The sequence below is a fragment of the Entelurus aequoreus genome, linkage group LG09 (assembly GCF_033978785.1).
Source record: "Entelurus aequoreus isolate RoL-2023_Sb linkage group LG09, RoL_Eaeq_v1.1, whole genome shotgun sequence".
Lineage (NCBI taxonomy): Eukaryota > Metazoa > Chordata > Actinopteri > Syngnathiformes > Syngnathidae > Entelurus > Entelurus aequoreus.
In genome coordinates this window covers 80,807,384-80,832,145 of record NC_084739.1, presented here as the reverse complement: position 1 = coordinate 80,832,145, position 24,762 = coordinate 80,807,384, and the positions used below count along the sequence as shown (strand labels likewise).

The window sequence follows — 24,762 nt, the reverse complement described above, 5'->3', positions numbered from 1 at the left end:
CACAACATTTGCATATTTGAAGGGGAGGTGGAAGCATGTGACATTTTTAATCAAATGACTTGATTTTCACAAGATGAATGCTCACAAAAGTCGTGCGATTTGGTGTAACCTTTAAAGCGGTTAATGATGTCGCGCGGCACTTCACATGTTTTATTTTGGTATTTGGCTTTTTAACAGAGGTGGCTAGAGGAGCCAAACATTGCCCTTTGAGACACTTGTGATTTAGGGCTATATAAATAAACATTGATTGATTGATTGATTGATTGCACTTGAATTCAACTATCATTGCTTTGGAGTAATATGAATCAAGTCAAAGTCAAATGTTTGAGTAAAAGTAAGTGTTCAGGGAAAAAACTACTCAAGTAATGAGTAACTGGTGAGTAACTTCGGATTTATTTACTATTGCATTAATTTTAGTGTGTGTGTGTAAGACACGGGAGACGTTATGAGTTAAATAAGTACTCCGGCCCCCCCGCACGGGACGTATTCTAATTAAATCCAAATATCTGGCAGCGTTATGGTTGTAATTGTGTCGCCATATTGTAGACAACGTGAGCAAATCAGGTCAATGACCGTGAATTGTGCGTTGGAGGAAACACAGCATTTACTTGTATGACCCATTCCAAACAACCTTCCCCGGTCATGGCGGAAAAAAATAATCTAATTACAACCAACACAAAATGTCAGCACGCATGGTCACACATAATGTGCTCACTGAACGTTGTGGATTTGATCAAAAACGTCAACGCACCATAAAAAACAAAATAAAAATTAAACCCATTTAAAACATTAGAATGCATGATGGGAAAAAATGCCAAACGCTCTGCACTTATCCATGTTTAACTTTAAAGTGTTCATCACAGAAGTAAACAAAGTAGGAGTCGAACCTTCACATACTCTTAATAACCAATTACCGTATTTTTCGGAGTATAAGTCGCTCCGGAGTATAAGTCGCACCAGCCGAAAATGCATAATAAAGAAGGAAAAAACATATAAGTCGCACTGGAGTATAAGTCGCATTTTCTTGGGGAATTTATTTGATAAAACCCAACACCAAGAATAGACATTTGAAAGGCAATTTAAAATAAATAAAGAATAGTGAACAACAGGCTGAATAAGTGTACGTTATATGAGGCATAAATAACCAACTGAGAACGTGCCTGGTATGTTAACGTAACATATTATGGTAAGAGTCATTCAAATAACTATAACATATAGAACATGCTATACGTTTACCAAACATTCTGTCACTCCTAATCACTAAATCCCATGAAATCTTATACGTCTAGTCTCTTACGTGAATGAGCTAAATAATATTATTTGATATTTTACGGTAATGTGTTAATCATTTCACACATAAGTTGCTCCTGAGTATAAGTCGCACCCCCGGCCAAACTATGAAAAAAACTGCGACTTATAGTCGGAAAAATACGGTATATATCCAATATAATGGAGATATATATATATATATACTGTACATGCTTTCGGCTCTCGGCCAAAAATTTTTAGCCGAATGCGGCCCCCAAGTCAATAAGTTTGGACAACCCTAATGTAAGAGACCCTACTACAGAATGTACTACAAAAGATGCACATTTTACAGTCAGTTGTGATGTTATAGCAGGGCTAATGTTAGCATATGCGCAGCTAAAAGAGTAAAAAATAAATGATAATGATAAATGGGTTATACTTGTATAGCGCTTTTCTACCTTCAAGGTACTCAAAGCGCTTTGACACTATTTCCACATTCACCCATTCACACACACATTCACACACTGATGGCGGGAGCTGCCATGCAAGGCGCTAACCAGCAACCATCAGAGGCAAAGGGTGAAGTGTCTTGCCCAAGGACACAACGGACGTGACTAGGAAGGTAGAAGGTGGGGGAAAAAAACCCATCTACAAGTCTGTACATACAGCAATGTACAGAGACATCTTAGATGAAAACCAGCACTTCCCATCCAACCTGATGGAGCTTGAGAGGTGCTGCAAAGACGAATATTGAAACTGCCAAAAGATAGGTGTGCCAAGCTTGTGGCATCGTGTTCAAAAAGACTTGAGGCTGTAAGTGCCGCCAAAGGTGCGTCGACAAAGTATTGAGCAAAGGCTGTGAATACTTAAATTTTAATACATTTGCAAACATTTCTAAAAAAAAACATTTTCGCATTCTTATTACAGGGTATTTTGTGTAGAATTTTGAGGACAAAAATGGATTTATTGTATTTTGGAATAAGGACGTAACAACAAAATGAAGAAAAAGTGAAGCGATGTGAATACTTATTTTTTTAATAAATTTGCCAAAATGTCTAAAAAAACAAAAAATGTTTGCATTGTTATTATGTGGGGTATTGTGTGTAGAATTTTGAGGACAACAATTTATTTGTTCTTTTTTTGAATAGGGCTGTAACATAACAAAATGTAGAAAAAGTGAAGCCCTGTGAATACTTTATTTTTAATAAATTCGCAAACATAAAAAAACAAAAACGTCTTTGCATTGTTATTATGCGATATTGTGTGTAGAATTTTGTGGACAAAAATGGGTTTATTCTATTTTGGAATAAGGCTGTAACATAACCAAATGTAGAAAAAGTGAAGCATTGTGAATACTTAAAAAAAAAAAAAAAAAAATTTGCAAAAATTTCTAAAAAAACCCCCAAACATTTTCGCATTGTTTTTATGGAGTACTGTGTTTATAATTTTGAGGACAAAAATGGATTTACTCAATTTTGGAATAAGGCTGTAACATAACAAAATGTAGGAAAAGTGAAGCGCTGTGAATACTTTATTTTTAATAAATTTGCAAAAATAAAAAAACATTTTTGCATTGTTATTATGGGGTATTGTGTGTAGAATTTTGAGGACAAAAATGGATTAATTATATTTTGGAATAAGGCTGTAATGTAACAAAATGTAGAAAAAGTAAAGCGCTGTGAATACGTAATTTTTTATAAATTTGCAAACATTTCGAAAAAAAACTAAAACATTTTTTCATTGTTATTATGGGGTATTGTGTGTAGAATTTTGAATTTTGAGGACAAAAATGGATCAAAGTCACTGTAGAGATAAGTGTGTCCAAAGCGTGACTCGCTCAACTTGGAAGCCGAACTATGTAGGAAAGATGATTCCAATTATTAAAAAACTTCACCTGAAAACCAATTTTAGATCTGATTTCAACCGCTGTATCTTCCACACAGACCTCCAGTCTACATTTTGGGGGAAATAATAGTGTGGAGGCTTTTATTCCTGCCACAGGGTTTAATAAGGATTTATTCCCCTTGTGGGTAGCAAACTGTAGCAGGGGTGTGGGTGTGTGTGTGAGAGAGAGAGAACTCATCAAGACCAATAGCGTTTTAAATTCCCTGCAAGTACATTTTGAGACTGAGACAACTTAAAAGGTCAGTTTGAGGTCAAAATGTTGTATTCTTCTTTTAGTCTTACACCGCTGTAAGAAGTAAACATTGGGATTAAAGCGTCTGGCCTCATTCTCGTCTTCTTTATCGTCTCCTTTCCTCCCGATCGCTACCTGACTCCCCCTTTTTCTTCCTCCACATCTTTTCATGGCCTCCATTTGAATTTCTCATTCTCATCTTACAACTGCGATGCAAAAGAGACCTTTACAAAGACGTGAGAAAAAGTAAGAGGCAGTGAGAGTATGAAAGAGTGTGTGTGTGTGTGTGTGTGTGTGTGTGTGTGTGTGTGTGTGTGTGTGTGTGTGTGTGTGTGTGTGTGTGTGTGTGTGTGTGTGTGTGTGTGTGTGCGCAGTGAAATATTCATTTGCTGGTCGAGGAGTGTGAAGCGTGTCAGCAGTGAGTCAGAGAAAGATGAAGAAGCAGGCGTCCATCTGACATGAGTGACACATCAACAGGCGGGCGTAGCGTGATGGATCCATGGCCTCGGGCGTGTCGAGTACCCGTATCGCTCTCTTGTTTGAATTTTTAAAAGCATTTTTGAAATTGGTCTGTTCCTGTGTCAAGCTGTGGCCATAATACAACTTCCATTAACTCTTCCAGGCTGTGTTGGGAGCAGTGTTTGGAACTTTTATATGTAACAAGTAATCTAATTACCATATTTTTATAGAGCGCACCAGTATATAAGCCACACCCACTGAATTTTAGAAGAAAAAAATATTTTTCCATATATTTGCCGCACCGGACTAGAAGCCGCGGATATATACATTGTGAAATGTGTTATTTACACAGAAATATTCTGTAAATGTTTATTTACATACCTTAATTGTTTCCGAAGGGTGTTTGTAACACGGCAGTAAAACAGCTGATCAAACAAAACAGAAGTCATCATCATGGACCCACTAGTTGGCAAGCTAGCTCTCCAATCAGCTAAACAGACTCAATAACTCCACGCTGACGTCTTGGTGAATTTACGAATCTGAAACAATACAAAAAGAATGCCATTGTAAGTTAATAATATCAACACAGACACTCGTAAACGTGTTGGCATATAAGCTGATGCTAACAACGCTGGCTTCATTACATTACAATAGCACTGTGGAGGGGGGCGTGGCCTGCGGGTCTGCCGCCGAACGGGGTGTGCCAGGATAGGCCTTGTTATCTAATCACCTGTCGCCTTTATTAGCAGCAGCCGGGATGAGACAAGTAGTTGGAGTTGGAGGGGCTGCTGAGCGGAAGCAGGAGAGAAAGACAGTTTGCTGGAAAGCAAAAGCCTCTGGACATTTATGAAAAATAAAACAGTGTTGTACCCTGAATTCCGGGCTCCCCTGGCAGTGTGTGGTGGTCCGAAAAACACACTAGAGGGCAACCTCTACAAGCACGTACAAATATAAATAAAAACACTCCTGCAGACATCACAAATGGGACGGTTTATTAAGTATGAATAGTTTTAGTTATGTTGTAAACCTAAAACGTTGCTTGGAGTGATGAATGAAGAATCAGACAGGAACGCTATGGACAATTATACTTCCGGTCCAGGGCAATAAAACAGGAAGTACATTTTTAACCAGCAGCACCTCCAGTGAGCAAGTTCGTCCAAAAGATGGCGCCATAGCACCAACAATAAAACCCCATTCAAGTGTCTCTGCTTGGGTTTAATGAAAACTATTGAACACAAAACATTATCAAACAAAATCCATAAATCAGCTGCACCGTTTTATAAGCCGCAGGGTCCAAAGTGTACACTACCGTTTAAAAGTTTGGGGTCACCCAAACAATTTTGTGGAATAGCCTTCATTTCTAAGAACAAGAATAGACTGTCGAGTTTCAGATGAAAGTTCTCTTTTTCTGGCCATTTTGAGCGTTTAATTGACCCCACAAATGTGATGCTCCAGAAACTCAATCTGCTCAAAGGAAGGTCAGTTTTGTAGCTTCTGTAACGAGCTAAACTGTTTTCAGATGTGTGAACATGATTGCACAAGGGTTTTCTAATCATCAATTAGCCTTCTGAGCCAATGAGCAGACACATTGTACCATTAGAACACTGGAGTGATAGTTGCTGGAAATGGGCCTCTATACACCTATGTAGATATTGCACCAAAAAGCAGACATTTGCAGTTAGAATAGTCATTTACCACATTAGCAATGTATAGAGTGTATTTCTTTAAAGTTAAGACTAGTTTAAAGTTATCTTCATTAAAAAGTACAGTGCTTTTCCTTCAAAAATAAGGACATTTACATGTGACCCCAAACTTTTGAACAGTAGTGTAGGAAAAAAGTATCGGCTCATAGTCGGGAATTTGCGGTACTTACCTTTATGTACATCACAACGCCGTTGCCAATAGGTTTGACGTAACGTGGCGTGCTACTTTCGATGTGGTTTTGCGAGTCATAGGAACGTAAGCACCACTTCGTTCTGCAGTGGACTTTTGATTTCTAGCCCCCTTGTGCGAAACACAAATGTCCACTGCAGAGGACGCTGTCATTCGGGACGTTAAGAATTCTGTGCATGATCCCCAGCTGACGCACGCCCAAATTCCAGTCAGGTTTTTAGCCATTGCGACATGAGTCGCAGTCGAGAAGCGTTCCGTAACGTCTCCCCGCCTGACAGGTGCGCAAGCTCTTGTCCCAGATAACAAAGCACATCTTTAACAAGATGCCCCCACTTGCCCCATATTTAATCTAGTTAAAAAAAGTCAGCATCACACCATCACCAAGTCCACCGCTGTTCCATTTAGCTAAATAGAAGCCCTTGGCCTATTTATCAGTGTTTAAAGACTTTGCAGCTATTACTTTCACTCCCTAGGTGCCTGTGGCTAACCCCCCCCCCCCCCCCCCCCCGCCTCCCGACATGCACACTTCACAGAAGGAAGATTAGTTGCATTTGCTTAAAGCTCTTTAAAGGAGACAGAAGTTGGTCTTATGGGTCCCTGTTGATGTGCAGGTCCTGGTCCCCGTGACTGGGGGAGGTCTGCACGGCTCAGCTCCTTTCTGCAGCTCGCTTGTCTTGGGGGAAGAAAAAAAATGAGCCAGCTGGGTGAGAAAGTAACGTAAAACGCGACAGCAATGCTGCAGCGTTAGCGTCAAATCTAAAGATAGGATAGGACAGCTGTAGTCTGAGGGGACGGTGCAGGGTTCAGCGACGGGTTAAGATCTGTTGTCGTTTTGCACCACAAAAGAGCTGAACCATTCTTGCCGGAGCATGTCTGTACCTGAGAGGATGGATATAGTTTTTTTTGGACTACGAGCCTCTACTTTTTCTTACGCTTGCGGCTCTTAAAACGGTGCGGATAATTTATGGATTTTTTTCTTCTCTAACTGCCACGTTTTGTATTCAACAAATAGTTTTCAACAGACACTGAAATGGTTTGTTATTGTTGAAAATGCGCTTCCTGTTTTAATGCCTTGAACCGGAAGTAAAACCGTCCATAGCGTTTCTTGCTCGAAAGGATTCTTCATTGATTGATTGATTGAGACTTTTATTAGTAGGTTGCACAGTGAAGTACATATTCCGTACAATTGACCACTAAATGGTAACACCCGAATAAGTTTTTCAACTTGTTTAAGTCGGGGTCCACTTAAATTGATTCATGATACAGATATATACTATCAGATATATACTATCATCATAATACAGTCATCACACAAGATAATCATCAGGGTATATACATTGAATTATTTACATTATTTACAATCCGGGGTGTGGAGGGGGGCAGGGGTTAGGTTTGGTTGTTATCATCCGTCATCAACAATTGACAACAGAGAAATGGATATTGAAACAGTGTAGGTCTGACTTGGTGGGATATGTACAGCAAGTAGTGGACATAGAGAGAGAGAGAGAGAGAGAGAGAGAGAGAGAGATAACAGAAGGCATAAGAAAAAGTATCTACATTTGATTGTTTGCATTTGATTATTAACAATCTGGGGAGGGTGTTAGTTTAGGGTTGTAGCTGCCTGGAGGTGTTCTTTTAGTGCGGTTTTGAAGGAGGATAGAGATGTCCTTTCTTTTATACCTGTTGGGAGCGCATTCCACATTGATGTGGCATAGAAAGAGAATGAGTTAAGACCTTTGTTAGATCAGAATCTGGGTTTAACGTGGTTAGTGGAGCTCCCCCTGGTGTTGTGGTTATGGCGGTCATTTACGTTAAGGAAGTAGTTTGACATGTACTTCGGTATCAGGGAGGTGTAGTGGATTTTATAGACTAGGCTCAGTGCAAGTTGTTTAACTCTGTCCTCCACCTTGAGCCAGCCCACTTTAGAGAAGTGGGTAGGAGTGAGGTGGGATCTGGGGTGGAGGTCTAGAAGTAACCTGACTAGCTTGTTCTGGGATGTTTGTAGTTTAGATTTGAGGGTTTTGGAGGTGCTAGGGTACCAGGAGGTGCATGCGTAATGGAAAAAGGGTTGAACGAGAGTTCCCGCCAGAATCCTCATGGTGCTTTTGTTGACCAGAGAGGAGATTCTATAGAGAAATCTCGTTTGTCACTTCAAGCAACGTTTTAGTTTTACAATATAACTAAAACAATTCATACTTACTAAACCGTCCCATGTGTGATGTTTGTAGGAGTGTTTTCATGCACATTTATACGTGCTAGGGCTGTGAATTTTTGGGCACAACACAATTACATTTTTGGGCATAGCAATTCTATTCAGAATCGATTCTCAATTCAAAATACTTTTTTATTAACATTGGATGCCAGTTCTATGATTAACTACACAAAAAAATTAATACATGGATTTTAGATTTTTTTAATCGATTAAGAATTGTTACGAATAAGAATCGCGATTCATAAAAATATTTTTAATTTTTTTTTAAACCACAAAATGGTAAATGGGTTATACTTGTATAGCGCTTTTCTACCTTCAAAGTACTCAAAGCGTTTTGACACTATTTCCACATTCACCCATTCACACACACATCCACACACTGATGGTGGGAGCTGCAATGCAAGGCGCTTACCACGACCCATCAGGAGTAAGAGTGAAGTGTCTTGCTCTAGGACACAACGGACGTGACAAGGTTGGTTGAAGGTGGGGATTGAACCAGGAACCCTTAGGTTGCAGGCACGGCCACTCTCCCAACCGCGCCACGCCGTCCCAAGTGCATGCTATCATAATATAATCATAGTATTAGCGAATATGCTAACACATTTACGAGTGCTTATAGTGGCATTCTTTTTCAGTTTAATAATTTGACCAAAATGTCATTGTGGTTTTATTGAGTTGGTTTAGCTGATTGGAGAGTTAGCTTGCGAAGCTGGTGGGTCCATGACGATGACTTCTGTTTTGTTCGATCAGCTGTTTTACTGCCTTGTTTGCCGTTTGGAAACAATTAAGGTATGTAAATACACATTTACAAAATATTTTGTACCGGTATATATCTGCGGCTTATAGTCCGGTGCGGCTAATATATGCAAACATATTTATTTCTTCTAAAATGTGGTTGGTGCGGCTTTAACACCGGGACGCTCTGTAGCCTGGAATTGACGGTACTTTGGATCCTTTACCATCCCCTTAGACGAGACCTGTCCTATGTAGTTTTTGAGCTTGAACTGATGAAGCCTGAAACCTGACCAGTCCAGCTGCGATCGATTCAATGCTTCGAGAATACAGTTTGGAACGTAATGCAGCCGTTTTTCTGATGACAGTTTTGAAGCCAAACATCTGCATCTTCTTCTTAGATGACCCATAAACGACATGGGCCAGCTGCTGTCATCAGAAGAAGACCTCTCCAAGGTCAAACAGGCCGTTGGCTCGCTCCTCTACCAGAGGATGCTAGAGGGCGGAGCCATACCTGACCTCGGTGTGGTGCACCCTCTGCTGCTCACCAGTCAGGACGAGGACTCCAGGTCTCGCCTACAGGAAGAACTACTGCAGGTAAACCAGATCTGAAACTGGAAAAAAAACATGTCAGTTCAAAAAATCTATTTAGTGAAAATATACATCATAATAATGTCAGAATACAATGCAAACATCCCCCCCTAGTGGCTGTGGGCAATGTGCTCAGTGAGGACTTTGAGGCAATGTCAGGACATCGCTGCTTTTCTGACAGAAAAAGTCCAATCATTTTGTTCGTTTAAGTGTTTGGAATGAGGCAAAATTAAATCACTTGTTTCGCATGAGGTGCACTTTTGTTCCATTGAAAAACAACTATGCTAAAAATAAAAGCAATAAAAGCAAAATTATAAATGTCAGTTCCCTCAGAAATTGACTGGGACCAAATCGAAATGCCAAGAAAATACATTTAAAAAATAATAAATGACTAGAAAAGCACTTAGAGAGTGCAAGCCTGTCTCTCAATAGTAAAGAGTCCTCTTAAGAAATCCTGAATCTAGAAGGTAATCCGGATCACTTCCAAAATCTATCTCCTTATCTTTGCTCTTTATTGACATTGCACAAGTACAGCCAAATTTCATTTCTGACATTTCCTGAACGTTTCATCAAAATCCTCCGATAACTTTTTGAGCTACGTTGCTAACAAACAGACAAACCATTGATAAGGTTTGATGTGCCATGCTAAAAATAAAAGCAACAAAAGCAAAACTGTTTGTCAGTTCCCTACAAAAGTAGTAAGTCAACCAAAGGACTATATACTGTATATCAACACTTAGTGTCAGCTTTGTGTTATAAGAGACAAATTGTATTAGTAGTAGTATCAAAATGTCAGCTTTTTCTTATTACATTTTGTCTTTCTGCCCTTTTTATTACATTTTTACTGTTGTTTTTCTACGCCAATATGTTTGTGGGCAAACAAAACTCGAGCTTGAGTCCCCAAATGGCCCCCTGGCCACACTTTGGAGCATACTTGCCAACCTTGGGACCTCCGAATTCGGGAGATGGGGGGTGGGGTGGTTGGTGGTAGCGGGGGGTGTATATTGTAGTGTCCCGGAAGAGTTAGTGCTGCAAGGGGTTCTGGGTATTTGTTCTGTTGTGTTTATGTTGTGTTACAATGTGCATGTTCTCCCGAAATGTGTTTGTCATTCTTGTTTGGTGTGGGTTCACAGTGTGGCGCATATTTGTAACAGTGTTAAAGTTGTTTATATGGACACCCTCAGTGTGACCTGTATGGCTGTTGATCAAGTATGCTTGCATTCACTTGTGTGTGTGTTAAAGCCGCATACCGTATATTATGTGACTGGGCCGGCACGCTGTTTGTATGGAGGAAAAGCGGACGTGACGACAGGTTGTAGAGGACGCTAAAGGCAGTGCCTTCAAGGCACGCCCCCAATATTGTTGTCCGGGTGGAAATCGGGAGAAATTCGGGAGAAGTGGCGAAGTTGGGAGAGTGGCCGTGCCAGCAATCGGAGGGTTGCTGGTTACTGGGGTTCAATCCCCACCTTCTACCATCCTAGTCACGACCGTTGGTGTCCTTGGGCAAGACACTTCACCCTTGCTCCTGATGGGTCCTGGTTAGCGCCTTGCATGGCAGCTCCCGCCATCAGTGTGTGAATCTGTGTGTGAATGTGGAAATACTGTCAATACGCTTTGGGCTCCTTAAAAAGGGGTAGAAAAGCGCTATACAAGTACAACCATTTACCATTTACCATTTAATGGTCGCCCTGGGAGATTTTCGGGAGGGGCACTGAAATTCGGGAGTCTCCCGGGGAAAATCGGGAGGGTTGGCAAGTATGCATTAGAGAGTCCTTTAATAACTAATCATATTACACTTTGTCATCAATAACACAAAGCTGGCACTATGAATATATATAATCTGTCTGTACATGATATGTCTGTTTTCATAACATTATTTTTTTGCAAAATATCAAAATGGCCGCCGCATACTTTGACTTTTCGTCATGCGGCCCTTTGTGGAAAAAGTTTGGACACCCCTGATTTAGTGCTTTCAACCGGAAGTCAAAGTGCCGTTTCGTCTTCTCGCCGTCCATAGCGTTTCTACTTGCATACATTCCTAATTCTTCACTCCAAGCAACGTTTATAAGTTTTACAAAATAACAAAGAAATTCTTATTTACTAAACCGTCCTGTGTGTGATGTCTGTAGGAGTGTTTTCATGCATATTTGTACGTGCTGTGGTATTGTTATGAAGCTAGCGTCGTTAGCATTAGCTAATATGCTAGCACGTTTACAAGAGTCTGTGTTAGTATTATTAACTTACAATGGCATTCTTTTTGTACCGTTTCATTTTTGTAAATTCTCCAAGACATCACCGTGGAGTTATTGAGTCTGTTTAGCTGATTAGAGAGCTAGCTTGCACAGCTAGCGGGTCCATGGCGATGACTTCTGTTTTGTTTGATCAGCCGTTTTACTGCCGTGTTACATACACCGTAAGGAAACAATTAAAGTATGGAAATTCAAAACTAAATCTTTCTGTGTAAATAACTCATTTTACAACTTATATATCTGCGGCTTATAGTCTGGTGCGGCTAATATATGGAAATTTAGTGGGTGTGGCTTATATAGCGGTGCGCTCTATAGTCCATAAAATCCGGTATTTGAGTTTGTCCTCATTAGGGGCGTGGAAGCTGCAGCAGCTTTCAGAAAACCTTCCTAGCAGTGCTGCTGTTTTAGGTGGCCGATGAGGCTTGATGTGTTGAAGCGCGATGTATTTAAAAAAAAAAAAAAAAAAAATATATATATATATATATATATATATATATATATATATATATATATATATATATATATATATATATATATATATATATATATTTTACCTCTTGGCAAAATTTCCGCAGAATATTTGGAGCATGTAACACATGGAAAGGATTCCTCTAGAACAGTGGAAAAGGTCACACACGGTCCACGCCATGTTTGATACAACAAGCTCATGGGGACGTTTAGGACAGCACGGTAACGTGGGAGAAAAAGGAGCGCTTGATTTGCCCACCCTAACGTACCCTACAACACGGTACAGGTAATCTCGACTCATTGAAGAGTTTCTTTCTCTATGAATTGTTTTTAATATTATCGACTTTATCTGTGTGGACATTATTTTATGATGGGAAACATTGCTTTTTTCCCCCAAATATTTCGACTCTCGAATTTTTTTTTAAACCAAAGCACACAAAATCTTGTCAAAGCATCTTCTTGCTGGAAAATGTTGACAGCGCCCTCTGCTGGACACTCATTTTGCCCTGCAGATAGCGCCATCAAAGCCCTTTGTGTTGAAATGTGTCCTCCAGCTGCAGGGCCACATCAGCGACAAGGCGCCCACCTACCTGAGGGATCTGATTGGACGGCTGTCTTCATTCTCAGATGAGCCGCGCCTGGCCGGCCTCCTGGGGTTGGCGGTCGCCATGGTGATGGACTTGGTCTACATGTCGTCCAAGCAGCCGTCCGCCGGGGGGAAAGGGAAGGCGTCGGGGTCGTCGTCACGCCAGGTACACTGTTAAAAAGAAACGTCAGAATTTTACAGTAACATTTATGGTGGTTTTTAAATGGAACTGATAAAATGATAAAATTGTGTCACTTTTATTTTTACGGTAGAATTCTGGCGCCTGAGCTGGCAGGTTTTTTTTTTTTACTGTAAAATGTACTGTTGTTTTCACAGTGCATTAATTAATAATTAATAATTAACGGTACCACTGTTTTCAAAATAAAATTCTGGTAACTGAGCTGCCAGTTTTTTACTGTAAAATCTACTATTAATTAATACTATTTTTTTGTGCATTACTATAAAATGAAAGAACAATATGACAATTGTTTTTATGGTAAAATTCTGGCAACTCAGCTGCCAGTTTTTTTTAACATAATTTTTTTTTTTTTGTGCATTACTGTTAATGGAAAAAATGGTACCGCTGTTATTTTTACAATAAAATTCTAGCAACTAAGCTACCAGTTTGTTTGTTTTTACAGTAAAATCTACTGTCTTTGTTTTTTTGTGCTTTATTGTTCATGGGAAAAACTATACCACTTGTTGTTACAGTCCATTAATGTAAATCTAAAGAACAGTAATACAATAATTATTTTAGGTAAAATTCTACAACTGAGCTGCCAGTTTTTTACTGTAAAGTCCACTCTTGTTGTTTTTACAATGTATTACTGTGAATTGAAAAAAAACGATACCAGTCTTATTTTACAGTAAAAGTCTGGCAACTGAGCTGCCAGTTTTTTACTGTAAAGTCCACTCTTGTTGTTTTTACAGTGTATTACTGTGAATTGATTATTTTACAGTAAAAGTCTGGCAACTGAGCTGTCAGTTTTTTTGATCCATAAAATCTATGGTCGTTGCTTTTACAGTGCATTACTGTAAAAAAATTATACTCTCTTAGTTTTACAGTAACATTCTTGTGACTGAGCTGCTAGTTTTTTACAGTCTTTGTGCATTACTGTAAATGGAAAAAACGGGACCGCTGTTATTTTACCGCAAAATCTACAGTGCAATACTGTAAATTGAAAGAAGAGTGTGACAATTATTTTTATGGTAAAATTCTGGCAACTGAGCTGCCAGGTTGTTTTTTTTACAGTAAAATCTACTGTCGTTTTTAAAGTGCATTACTGTAAATGGAAAAATGGTACCACTTATTTTTACAGTAAAATTCTGGTGACTGAGCTGCAAGTTTTTCACCGTAAAATCTACGGTCTTTGTTTCTTTGTGGATTATCGTATATGGAAAAAAACGGGACAGGTGTCATTTCTACAGTAAAATTCTAATGACTGAGCTACCAGTTTTGTTACCGTAAAATCTACAGTGCATTACTGTAAATTGAAAAAAATGAGACCACTTTTATTTTTTACAGTAAAATTCTAACAACTGAGCTGCTAGATCTTTTTACAGTAAAATCTCAGTCTTTGTTGCTTTGTTTCTTACTGTAAATGGAAAAAACGGGACAGCTGTTATTTTTACAATAACATTTTTGCGACTGAGCTACCAGTTAGTTTTTAAAATCACAAAGCGCTGTACAAAACATAGGTGAATTAAAACAACAATTCAATTAAAACAACAGGGGCAACAACATCATAAAAAGTGGATTAAAAATGATAGTTAAAAGGTGCATTAACTATGTTCATGGGAACAATGGGACCACTGTTATTTTTACAGTAAAATTATAACGACGTTAAAAACGTAAAATCTATTGTCATTTTATTTTTTTTACAGCGCATTACTGTAAATCTAAAGAAAAAAACGACAATTATTTTTATAGTAAAATTCTCGCAACTGAGCAGTCAGTTTTTTTAATGTACTCATTTTTACAGTGCATTACTGTATATGGAAAAAAAACGATACCACTTTTAGTTTTTTTAAATGGTCTTTGTTTCTTCCTTGTTAATGGAAACAATGGGACCGCTGTCATTTTTACAGTAAAATTCTAACGACTGTGCTACCATTTATTTACCGTAAAATCTATTGTCTTTTTTTTTTAACAATGTAAATCTGTAAATCAAACTGTTAATCTAATGAACAGTATGATAATCATTTTTATAGTAAAATTCTGGCAACTGAGCTGCCTTTTTTTTTTTTACCATTAAATCTACTGTCGTTTCTACAGTGCATTACTGTGAATTGAAGAAAAACGTTAATACTTTTATTTTTAAAGTAAAATTCCGGTGACTGAGCTGCAAATTTTTTATCGTGAATTCTACGGTTGTTTGTTTCTTTGTGGATTATTGAAAATGGGAAAAAAGGGACCACTCTTGTTTTTACAGTAAAATTCAAACGATTGCGCCACCATTTTTTTTTTACCGTAAAATCTACTGTCATTTTTTTTAACAGTGCATTACTGTAAATCTAATGAACAATATGATAATCATTTTCACAGTAAAATTCTGGCAACTGAGCTGCCAGTTTTTGTTTTTTTACCATAAAATCTAATGTTTTTATAGTGCATTACTGTAAATTGAAAAAAACAATACTACTTAAATTTTTACAGTAAAATTCTGGTGACTCAGCTGCAAGTTTTTTTTAACTGTAAAATCTTTGTTTCTTTGTGGATTGTTGTTCATGGAAACAATTGGACCGCTATTATTTCTACAGTAAAATTCTAACGACTGTGCTACCAGTTTTTTTTAAAACTGTAAAATCTATTGTCATTATTGTAAATCTAAAGAACAGTATGATAATTAATTTTACAGTAAAATTCTAGCCACTGAGCTGCCAGTTTTTTTTTTACTGTAAAACCTACTGTCGTTATTTTTACAGTGCATTACTGTTAATGGACGAAAACGATACCACTTTTATTTTTAGAGTAAAATTCCGGTAACTGAGCTGCAAGTTTTTTTTTCTCTATAAAATCTACTGTCGTCTTTACAGTGCACTACTGCGAATGAAAAAAGTGGTAGTTTTACAGTATTTTACCGTAAATCTACTGACATCATTTTGTCTGCTTTGAAGGGGCAATAACAAAGTGTCCCCTCCCGCAGAGAGTGTGGGAGCTCCAGGAGCTGATGGAGGAGTACTTGAAGCGCTGCAGGATGAACCTGAGCAACAAGACTCGACTGGTCCAGGACTTCTTGAGACTGGAGGGCCAGCTCAGCCTCACGGTGACCCAGCTCAAGACCTGCCTGCTGGGGGGGGAGTGCGACTCCAGGTGGGCTCGACATAGTGAGCGAGAACAGTCGGGTTTTTTTTTTCAATCCCCCTGAGACACGCTGTCGGATCCGCAGGTCTCTGCGGTTCTGGGCCAGCGGGGCAGCGTTCCACACCCAGATGCTGGTGCACCTGGCTGGCATGGAGGGGCAGCAAGAGCCCCTGGCGGCAAGAGCCGTGCTGGAGCAATACAAGGAGGACCTGACACAGATGGTTCCTGCCTACAGGTTCGTGGCCCCCATTAAACACCTTGACTTGACCAGTCCTATGTGGGCAAAAGTATTGGGTCATTACACTCACGGGAAATGTGTTCTTCATGACATTATCATTTTTCATCAGTCAGCCCACACAAAAACAATCAAATCTAAAGGCTAACATTAACAAAAGTAAACACACACGCCAGATTAGTGTTGTAACGACACCAATATTTTGGTACCGGTACTACAATTATTTCGATACTTTTCGGTACTTTTCTAAATAAAGGGGACCACAAAAAAATTGCATTATTGGCTTTATTTTAACAAAAAATCTTAGGGTACATTAAGCATATGTTTCTTATTGCAGTTAAGTCCTTAAATAAAATAGTGAACATACTAGACAACTTGTCTTTTAGTATTAAGTAAACAAACAAAGGCTCCTAATTAGTCTGCTGACATATGCAGTAACATATTGTGTCATTTATCATTCTATTATTTTGTCAACATTATTAAGGACAAGTGGTAGAAAATTAATTATTAATCTATGTGTTCATTTACTGTTAATATCTGCTTACTTTCTCTTTTAACATGTTCTATCTACACTTCTGTTCAAATGTAAGAATCACTTATTCTTCTGTTGTTTGATACTTTACATCAGTTTTGTAAAAGTAAGCATTGCCAGAACACACACACACACACACACACACACACACACACACACACACACACACACACACACACACACACACACACACACGCACACAACTAGCTGTCAACCTGTTATAAAAATATGACAGCAAAGGCACAAATCAACATTAATTAGCGCATCTGTCTTAACTTGAAGTCAACAACTTCCTGTTGGTTGTGGCAGCCATGCTTGAAATATTTTTAAACAAGTCATTAAAAAAAAACCAACAGCTTAATTTAAACACACCTAGTCCAGAGTGACTGACGAGACACGGCGTTTATTAACGTAATGCGACCGACTGCAGCTGCTTCCTGTCAACCTGCCACGTGAAATTCTGTTTTTGTTTTTTGGTTCCTTCAAGGCGGTATAAGTCCAAGGCAGTGTCGGTGGTGAAAAGTCGAGGTGGTCTCCCAACGCCGTGCGAGGGACCCGAGGAAGGGTCCATGACGGGACTCACGCTCACCGACAGAGAGACGGGAAAGAGTGTGAGCATCGCTCTCGCCGCCCTGCAGGCCGAGATAGGTAACGTTGGCTGGTGGGATAAAACCACGAAATCAGTGGTTCTCAAACATTGTTCACCAAGTACCGCCTTAAAAAACACTTAAATACCACCATAATGACCAACATTAAAATACCGTTGTGTACATACTCTTGAGTTTAATCTTATTCAATAATTATGGGCCTGTTGCTATGCAAGCACCCATTCACATGCTTTCCACCCTCTTAGAAGTATGCTATCTTCTTTTATATATATTTATCTTTTATATTCTTATATATATTTTATTTATTTTATTAGTATAAACCTAAAAATCATTGATACTTGGCGCCATCTGAGAAGTACATTAACTTTTCTTATGTCACCATGCTGACGTTTTATGTTCACTTTTCAGCTAATGTTATATGTTTAAAGGCCTACTGAAAGCCACTACTAGCGACCACGCAGTCTGATAGTTTATATATCAATGATGAAATCTTAACATTGCAACACATGCCAATACGGCCGGGTTAGATTAGTAAAGTGCAATTTTAAATTTCCCGCGAAATATTCTGCTGAAAACGTCTCGGTATGATGACGTTTGCGCGTGACGTCACGGATTGTAGCGGACATATTGGGACAGCATTGTGGCCAGCTATTAAGTCGTCTGTTTTCATCGCAAAATTCCACAGTATCCTGGACATCTGTGTTGGTGAATCTTTTGCAATTTGTTTAATGAACAATGAAGACAACAAAGAAGAAAGCTGTAGGTGGGAAGCGGTGTATTAGCGGCCGGCTGCAGCAACACAACCAGGAGGACTTTGAGTTGGATAGCAGACGCGCTACCGTGAGTACGCAGCTTTGGCTTCCAAACATTTGATCGCTTGCCCGTACGTGCGTGCCGCTATATGCATGTCACGTACGTAACTTTGGGGAAATATATGTGCTGTATGAACTTTACGGAGGTGAACGGTACTTTGGGCTGTGGGATTGAGTGTGTTGTGCGGGTGTTTGAGTTGTATTGGTGGGTTATATGGACGGGAGGGGGGAGGTGTTTGTTATGCGGGATTAATTAAATATAAGCCTGGTTGTGTTGTGGCTAATAGAGTATATATATTTCTTGTGTTTATTTACTGTTTTAGTCATTCCCAGCTGAATATCAGGTCCCACCCGCCTCTCACAGCATCGTCCCTATCTGAATCGCTTCCACTGCCCTCTAATCCTTCACTCTCACTTTCCTCATCCACAAATCTTTCATCATCGCTCAAATTAATGGGGTAATCGTCGCTTTCTCGGTCCAAATCGCTATCGCTGCTGGTGGCCATGATTGTAAACAATGTGCAGATGTGAGGAGCTCCACAACCTGTGACGTCACGCTACTTCCGGTACAGGCAAGGCTTTTTTTTATCAGCGACCAAAAGTTGCCAACTTTATTGTCGATGTTCTCTACTTAATCCTTTCACCAAAAATATGGCAATATCGCAAAATGATCAAGTATGACATAGAATGGACCTGCTATCACCGTTTAAATAAGAACATTTCATTTCAGTAGGCCTTTAAACCTTGATATAGATGTTGATACTTCTATAAACTTAAAAGTATGTTAACTTCTCCTAAGTTAGCATGAATTTTAGGTTTATAGTAATATAATTAGCAAAAATGCTATCATAAATTGTTAGCATGTTAACTTCTCCTAAATTAGCATGCTAACAATTTATGCTAGCATTTTTGCTAATTATATTCATAATTAGCAAAGGTTTATATGAATATAATTAGCAAAAATGCTAGTATAAATTGTTAGCATGTTAACTTCTCCTAAGTTAGCATGCTAACAATTTATACTAGCATTTTTTATAATTATATTCATAATTAGCAAAGGTTTATATGAATATAATTAGCAAAAATGCTAGCATAAATTGTTAGCATGTTAACAATTTATGCTAGCATTTTTTGTAATTATATTCATATAAACCTAAAATTCATGGGTTTTCAGACATGTCACACCGGGCCAGAGGTTCACAGCACAGATAGCAGGACTGTCAAAATGTACGTGGGAATTTTCTAGTTGTATCGAACTCTACTTACAGTTTACAACCCTATCAAATGATATGAAAGCATGTGTGAACAACAAAGATTATTATCAAGGCTTAGGTCAGGCTGATTACAAAAAATAATCCTAATCAAATATTCTTCAAAAGAAAGGACTCATATATATAGTATATATATATATAATTTACAATAAAGAAATGTACATATGACTATGACTTTAGCTCCAGATTTATTCTGTTTGTTTGAGATTATCATTTCTGCCCCAAGTGGTGGAAAAGTGTATTACAACTGAGTACAGCTACGGCCCATACGGACCACAGCTGAGAAACAGATATTTTTTGGCGGCTCTCTAGGGGGCGCTCCTTCATTTAGGTTTGTAAGACTGAAAATGTAAACATGAAATAAACATTACAAAAGTATAAGGTCCATTGTGTATTTTACATGAATGAAATAGGTTTAGTGTTAATACATTCACACAATAAACTAGAAATGTTAATGCATATAGAAATGAAACAACATCCAAATCGAACATTGCACACAATGACTCATCACAATTAAAGCTAAGGTGTGCCGTTATCCCCCTCTATTGGTCAAATTTAGCGCTACATGTATTAAACGAGCTGTGATCGCCAGAGTTATACTCAGACAAAAATAACGACCACGAATACAAAATACATCACAAAGTCAGCAATTTCATTACAAAACAAACTAAATAGTTTTATGCACAATTTCTACTGACCAAGTTTCGTGTTGAAGATTAAATGTGTGGATTACTACCATTGTTGCTGTTTGTCTGGAACACTGTGTCCGTCGCTTAAAAGGTCCGACAGGGAACAATGACTCGAGCACTTGCTCGGGGCAGTTGCATACATGATCAACCCGAGTTTGAATAGTTTCATTAAGCCTACTTGGGTGATGTTCGGCAGGCCGCCTGTTGTTTACCTGACTTTTACACACAGTGTTGGCCTAAAAAACATATTTTTCAAAACATTTTTTTTTTTTATATATATATTTTTTTAAATTACAGAATGTCGATCAATCTAAATAAAATGGAGCTACTTTAACCCAATTAAAGCTTTGCAATACTTTGGATGAAAATTTACAAAGAAATTTGGAAAACAAAATATAAAGCTAAAAAAAGCAAAACCAAAAATGTTTAAAAGCAACAGTATTATCCATATTAATAATAATATCAATAATAGTTGTTTATGTTTTGAATAAAAAATATATTCTTAAAAAAAATATATATGTTATTTTTTATTGATTCTCAAAAATTCTGAATCGATTTAGAATCGAAATAAAGAAAAATTGCGATTTGGATGTGAATCGATTGTGTTGATAAATATGATAAATATTCTATATTTTCCAACCCTGATGGAGTGAAGCGGCAAAATTTGAAGTGTCGAGTCGTCTGTGTACATATTGTATCATAAATAGTAAAATTGTAACCTTTCTCTGTAGTTTGCAACAGCATAGTCAAGTATAAACATGAAAGAATCAGCGGTTCTATCTCACTTGCGCCCCCTGCTGCCTGCAAACTTAAACTCTGCCGCTTGACGCACTTAACACAACATTTCTTACCTGGACTTCCACAGCGTCCGCGCCCACCTCCTTTAACCCGGACCTGGTCACCTCGGATCAGTACTCCCAGGCCTACGTGGAGCAGCTCTTCTCCGAAGGAGGACCCGTGGCACAGCTGCAGGACTACTTCGACAAGGCCAGCCGCAAGCTGGGAGTGCTCAGAACCGCGCCCCTATGTCCGTCTTCTAAGGCGCGTGGCGGCCAGGAGGCGCTCTCCGACCCCGATGTCCCCGCTGAGGGCACACATGAAGGACCTCAGACGTCAGAAAGAAGCGAGAGAGATGAAGATTTGAAGTTGAGTATTGTGGAAACAAATATTACACCCCAAAAGTTGTAATACTACTAAAATATGATAATACTTTGCCCAACTGACACTTGATGACTTGTTTGCATCCACTCCAGACCAAATACTATCATTTTTATGACAGCAGATGTTTATTCATGACTGCTTTTTTCTGTTGTGGGCACATTTCAATACAAAATGCTCTGTTTTCAACAATAATGTGTTATTTTATACCAGGGGTGTCCAAACTTTTTCCACTGAGGGCCGCACACTGAAAAATTAAAGCATGTGGTAGCCATATTGGTATTTTTCATTTTCAAAACCAATACAATAAATATATTTTTTCTAACCTTTAGGGTTCCCCTCAAGTTTGGTCACCGAGACCTGAAAGGTTTTTTTTTGTAATTACCAATTTATAGATTTTCTTTCAACCCATTAATCTCTAGATCAACTTCAGATCTGTCGATTCTAAGTTATTATTTTTTTAACGTTTTATACCATTTTTGTTAAAGAAAACCCTACTTTATCCATCCATCCATCCACCCATCTTCAACCGCTTATCCGGAATGGGGTCGCGGGGACAGCAGCTCCAGCAGAGACCCCCAGACTTCCCTCTCCAGAGCAACATTAGCAACTTCCTCCTGGGGAATCCCCAAGTGTTCCCAGGCCAGAGAGGAGATGTAATCCCCCCATCTGGTCCTTGGCCTGCCGCGGGGTCTCCTCTCAGTGGGACGTGCAACGAGGACCTCCCTAGGGAGACGCTGGTGAGGCATCCGCACGAGATGCCCCAACCACCTAAGCTGGTTCCTTTCCAAGCAAAGGAGGAGCGGCTCTACTCCGAGTCTCTCTCGGGTGACTCAACTTCTCACCCTATCTCTAAGGGAGATGCCAGCCACCCTTTTGAGGAAACTCATTTTGGCCGCTTGTATCCGCGATCTTATTCTTTGGGTCATGACCCACACTTCATGACCATAGGTGAGAGTACTTTTATGGCAAGCAACAACAACAAAAAATTCAACATTTCCCCCAAAAATATTTTCAAAGTGGAACATTTGATGTGAAGTAATTGGAGCGTTAGATAGGTTAATAATTCATAACAACATTGGTTTTGATTCATTATTATTATTTTGAGCAATGAAAGTTAAAAAAAAATCCCACTAAAGTTGTCAGGGTTGCAAAAGAATCCCACTCATCAAAGTCTTAAAAATGTCAAACATTATCTTTTTACTTTCAACACTTAACTCTAGATTAATTTAAGATCCATCTGTCAATTCTAAGTTTTTATGTTTTGTTTATTTAATTCCCCTTTTAACATAGAAAACTAGTTTTTTTTACGTCAAACACACAAAATATGCATTTTTTTTCTCCACCAAATATATTTCAAAGCGGAATATTTGATGTGAAGTAATTGGAGCCTTAGGTCCATAACAACAACCTGCTCAGTGGCCTTGTGGTTAGAGTGTCCGCCCTGAGATCGGGAGGTTGTGAGTTCAAACCCCGGCCGAGTCATACCAAAGACTATAAAAATGGGAGCCATTACTTCCCTGCTTGGCACTCAGCATTAAGGGTTGGAATTGGGGGTTAAATCACCAAAATGATTCCCGGGCGCGGCACCGCTGCTGCTCACTGCTCCCCTCACCTCCCAAAGGGTGAACAAGGGGATGGGTCAAATGCAGAGGACAAATGTCACCACACCTAGTGTGTGTGTGACAATCATTGGTACTTTAACTTTAACTTAATAACACATACCATTGATTTTGATTCATTATTATTTTTTGAGCAATGACAGTTGTAAAGACAACAATGACATGGCAGCGTTGTGTTATTAAAGTCAAAAGTGCAACTTTTTCCACATTTCACCTGTTTTCTCCTGTATTCCCCTTTTTTTTCTAGTAACAGTATTTTTGGAAATGTGCGTTAAAAAATTACCCGCAGGCCGCACTTTGGACACCCCTGGTTCATTCACATTTACTGCCAGTAACACTACTTTTGCAGAAGCAAAATGGCTGAAATGTAGAAATAAATACCATTTGTATGGTGTTGACATATTTGTCCAATACATGAGTTGTCGGTAAGTCTGCCTTTTCAAAGATAATGCTCAGCTCTGTTTGATACCGTCTGAGAGGTATTGATGCAACAATAGGACTATAATTGTGTTCATGAAATTGTTCTGCATTGTTCATTTAAAAAGTGCGGCGTGGCCCCCTGCGGGCTGAAAATGCTTTATCAGTATCACACTGTCATGCAGTATCAAGCTTTACGCCTCACTTTGAAAAGCTGTGCACTGCAAAATGTGCTCAGTGTAGCCATTAATCCTGACTTCCTCATTTTGATTAGAAAAATACAATCGCACAAATTATTGTATTCATTTTTGTTCTGTAGGTAAGTTAACATGTTTTATATATTGTGCTCCTGAGTTAATGCTGCTGATCAATTTAATTGTATTAAAGTTAAAGTACCACTGATAGTCACACACACACACTAGGTGTGTTGAAATTAACGTCTGCATTTGACCCATCCCCTTGTTCCACCCCCTGGGAGGTGAGGGGAGCAGTGAGCAGCAGCGGTGGCCGCGCCCGTGAATCATTTTTGGTTAATTAACCCCCAATTCCAACCCTTGATGCTGAGTGCCAAGCAGGGAGGTAATGGCTCCCATTTTTATAGTCTTTGGTATGACTCGGCCGGGGTTTGAACTCACGACCGACCGATGTCAGGGCGGACACTCTAACCACAAGGAAGGCCACTGAGCAGGTATTATTATTTACTGATAGTATGTAATTAACATTTTCAGTATTAAAACGATTCAAGTTGGTCTTTTTTTTTTAACTTTCTGGACTATAGAGCGCACCTGGATATAAACCGCACCCACCCCATATATTAGCCGCACTGGACTATAAGCCACAGATATATAGTTGAGAAATTAGTTATCTACACAGAAATATTTTGTAAATGTTTATTTACAAACTTAATTGTTTCCAGACAGTGTCTGTAACACGGATGATGAAACAAAACAGAAGTCATCGCCATGAATTTACTGAGTAATTTGTGAAACTGAATGCCATTGTACTAGCACAGACACTCGAAAACGTCTTAGCACTCCATTACGTTACGATAGCACGTACAAATATGCATGAATTGATTAACGTGGACCCCGACTTAAAGGCCTACTGAAATGATTTTTTAAAATTTAAACGGGAATAGCAGATCCATTCTATGTGTCATACTTGATCATTTCGCGATATTGCCATATTTTTGCTGAAAGGATTTAGTAGAGAAAATCGACGATAAAGTTCGCAACTTTTGCTCGCTGATAAAAAAAAACCTTGCCCCTACCGGAAGTAGCGTGACGTCGCAAGCGGTAGTGCTGCTCACAATTCCCCGTTGTTTACATAGAGCGAGAGATATTCGGAGCGAGAAAGCGACGATCACCCCATTAATTTGAGCGAGGATGAAAGATTTGTGGATGAGGAACGTTAGAGTGACGGACTAGAATGCAGTTCAAGAGATATCTTTTTTCGCTCTGACCGTAACTTAGGTAAAAGGGCTCATTGGATTCCACACTTTCTCCTTTTTCTATTGTGGATCACGGATTTGTATTTTAA

The 24,762-nt window shown here is 39.0% G+C and overlaps 1 protein-coding gene across 2 annotated transcripts in view; it reads left to right on the top strand.

Moving 5' to 3' along the window:
- LOC133657797 (uncharacterized) overlaps positions 1–21,475 on the top strand; it is a 29,096-nt gene extending 7,621 nt beyond the window's left edge. The window contains exons 1-7 of one of the 2 annotated variants that reach the window (XM_062059539.1): positions 6,312–6,441; positions 9,083–9,278; positions 12,544–12,741; positions 15,722–15,888; positions 15,965–16,114; positions 17,134–17,294; positions 20,892–21,475. In XM_062059539.1, the coding sequence (XP_061915523.1) occupies positions 9,099–9,278; positions 12,544–12,741; positions 15,722–15,888; positions 15,965–16,114; positions 17,134–17,294; positions 20,892–21,214 (1,179 nt within the window). In that variant the 5' untranslated portion in view covers positions 6,312–6,441; positions 9,083–9,098 and the 3' untranslated portion in view covers positions 21,215–21,475. Of the gene's footprint in view, positions 1–6,311; positions 6,442–9,082; positions 9,279–12,543; positions 12,742–15,721; positions 15,889–15,964; positions 16,115–17,133; positions 17,295–20,891 lie in introns of those variants that run through there. The other variant, XM_062059538.1, reaches the window with a different exon arrangement.
- Positions 21,476–24,762: the final 3,287 nt, after the last annotated feature.